The sequence below is a fragment of the Colobus angolensis genome, unplaced genomic scaffold (genome assembly GCF_000951035.1).
Source record: "Colobus angolensis palliatus isolate OR3802 unplaced genomic scaffold, Cang.pa_1.0 Scaffold126, whole genome shotgun sequence".
NCBI lineage: Eukaryota > Metazoa > Chordata > Mammalia > Primates > Cercopithecidae > Colobus > Colobus angolensis.
This window is the reverse complement of record NW_012113808.1, coordinates 679,983-682,346: the sequence shown is the minus strand read 5'-3', so window position 1 is coordinate 682,346 and position 2,364 is coordinate 679,983. Positions and strand designations below refer to the sequence as shown.

At 43.7% G+C, this 2,364-nt stretch overlaps 1 protein-coding gene across 2 annotated transcripts in view; it reads left to right on the top strand.

Moving 5' to 3' along the window:
* The window catches only part of GNPAT (glyceronephosphate O-acyltransferase), a 36,547-nt gene that overhangs the window by 26,310 nt on the left and 7,873 nt on the right, over nt 1-2,364 (top strand). For both annotated transcript variants that reach the window (XM_011933307.1, XM_011933308.1), the window contains one exon: nt 1,449-1,691. In XM_011933307.1, the coding sequence (XP_011788697.1) occupies nt 1,449-1,691 (243 nt within the window). The remainder of the gene's footprint in view (nt 1-1,448; nt 1,692-2,364) is intronic.

The window sequence follows — 2,364 nt, the reverse complement described above, 5'->3', positions numbered from 1 at the left end:
GATGGCAGGCTTGGGCCCCAGGGATTCATCAGTGATGTTAAAATGTTGGCCCAGATGGGGGATGAGGGGTAGATGGAAAATAAAGATGGACCTCCCCGCCCCCCCCACCATCCACCACCAGAAGACTAGAGGTAGAGAAACAAGTTAGGAGGCTGCTCTGTCCCAGTGAGATTTCTGCAGGATGCCTGAGCCACAGCAGTAGAAGCACGCAGGCCACAGCCAAGAGATGAGGAGGATTTACTGTCAAAAATGCCAGTCACCAAGAGAGAGACAAATCAGACGTCTGTTCTCAGTGCTGTGATGGTCTGGTAGGAGGCAAAGGACGTGTTGATCATGATACAAGGTAGCAAGTGTTGGGTGTCATGAGAAATAGCTAAAAGGGCTCAAACCCATCACTGTTTGACCCAGGAACATATGAAAACATAGGTACTTGTTTTCTAAAGTGTTTTGCTTTTTCAAGATGGGATAAATGCCATGACTGATCCATAGTTAAGAGTGTCTGTTCAGTATCACTACAGTTCTGTTGCTTTTTTCTTTTTTTATGCAGATTACCCCACATTCCTAAGCATGTGCATATCTCAAGCTTTTTATGATCATTTCACATAAAATACTATTCAGTTGAGCAAGCTGAGACAAGGCAAGTTGGTCAAGAATGAATGTGATCAAGTCCAGGAGGAAGCCATACCTCTCACTTGTCCCTGCCTTGAAGCAGTAGCAGAACTTGCCACCCAACTTGAGCAGTGTGCCACTGCCAGCCAGCTCTTTGGCTCAGGTTAACTGTAGAATAATTTTCCGTGCTGAGAATATTTGTTAAATATCACCATCTCTTCATTATGCTTCTGTAATTTTACCTGCCTGGCAGCTGTCTGCAGGCCAGTATGTCAGGTGATAAGCTACCAAGAACTGCCATGGATCTGCCTCTTTAGTTATCTTTGATTTGGGGAAGACTGCAAACTGATATTTTTACCATCTTGATATGGGTCTAAGCAAGGGGTGTGTGTGTGTGTGTGTGTGTGTGTGTGTGTGGTATGTTGTAATGTATTCGTACGCTAATCATGGGCCTTTTTGTCTTAGTCTTCTTACATTCCCATGCATGTGACTTTCCAGTTACGTAACTTGCTGTTACAAAACTTTAGATTCCCTAGGTTCCTGAAGTACACAAAAGTGGTGTTCATTTTCAGAGTAGAAACTGATGTGCCTTGAGAGTGGCTGACAAATTTGGGGTAAGAAAGTATGTAACATGTCCTTAAAGAGAAAGAATTTATTTATGAAATAGCACTTTTAAAATTTTCTTCACATTTGGTATCATTACCATAATTGGTAGACACTAAAAGCTGTCACTTGAAAATGAGCATCTGTCACGTTACTGTTAATAACGTTAATGCCCACTAGGCCCAAGACTCCCTGCAGTGACCCATCTTGTTTGAATGAATTGTCTTTGTGTGTAGATAATAAACCTGCTGAAGAAGTTGTCCAGGCCAGCATTCTTCTGCATTCCAACATCGCCAGCCTTGTCAGAGACCAGGTGATTCTGAAAGTGGACTCCGGAGACTCAGAAGTGGTCGATGGACTTATTTTCCAGCACATCACTCTCCTCATGTGCTCAGCTTATAGGAACCAGCTGCTCAACATTTTTGTCCGTCCATCCTTAGTAGCAATAGCATTGCAGATGACACCAGGGTTCAGGAAAGGTAATTTTCAGGAATGCAATCTTGAGTTTTAGAAGAGGTCTGACCATTCCATTCCATTTAGGGAGCAACATTTGAAGCCTTGTAATGTTCAGCCTCACCCCAGTGAAGAGCAGGCGTATCACTGAGAAAAAGTTAGCTTTGTTCCCCAAATACTTGTTCATCTGCTTAGAATTTTGGAATTGGGAGGACCTAGAAATAATCTAAACCTTTCCTTTTATAAATATGGCAAATGAGGCCTAGAAAGTTTCATAATTACTGAGAGAAGGATCTGGCATTTGAATACAGTTCTCTGCTTCCTGGTCTGCAGCACTGTTTCTGCTGTGCCAGCTCCCTGATCCAGCAAAGGCAGGTGGGCAGGTGGGCAGGTGAGCAGTCAGCAGTAGATGAGTACTCACGAGATGCACGGTCTCATTCTAGTTGCATTAGGAGTGTAAAAATGAGTATAGCACAGGTCATGTTCACAGGAGCCTGTAGTCAAGGCCAGGGGGTTCTGTCAAGGCCCCATGTTAGAATTGCAAGGGGAGTGGACCCCACCCCAGAGTTTCTTCGGTTGACCTGGAGTATGGGCCAGCCATTGCTATTTGGTTTTGGTTTTGGCTTTTCAAAGCTCCACAGTGATTTAAGGAAAAGTGCTACAGATACAGTAAAGATACCAGGAAATACGAATATAGAG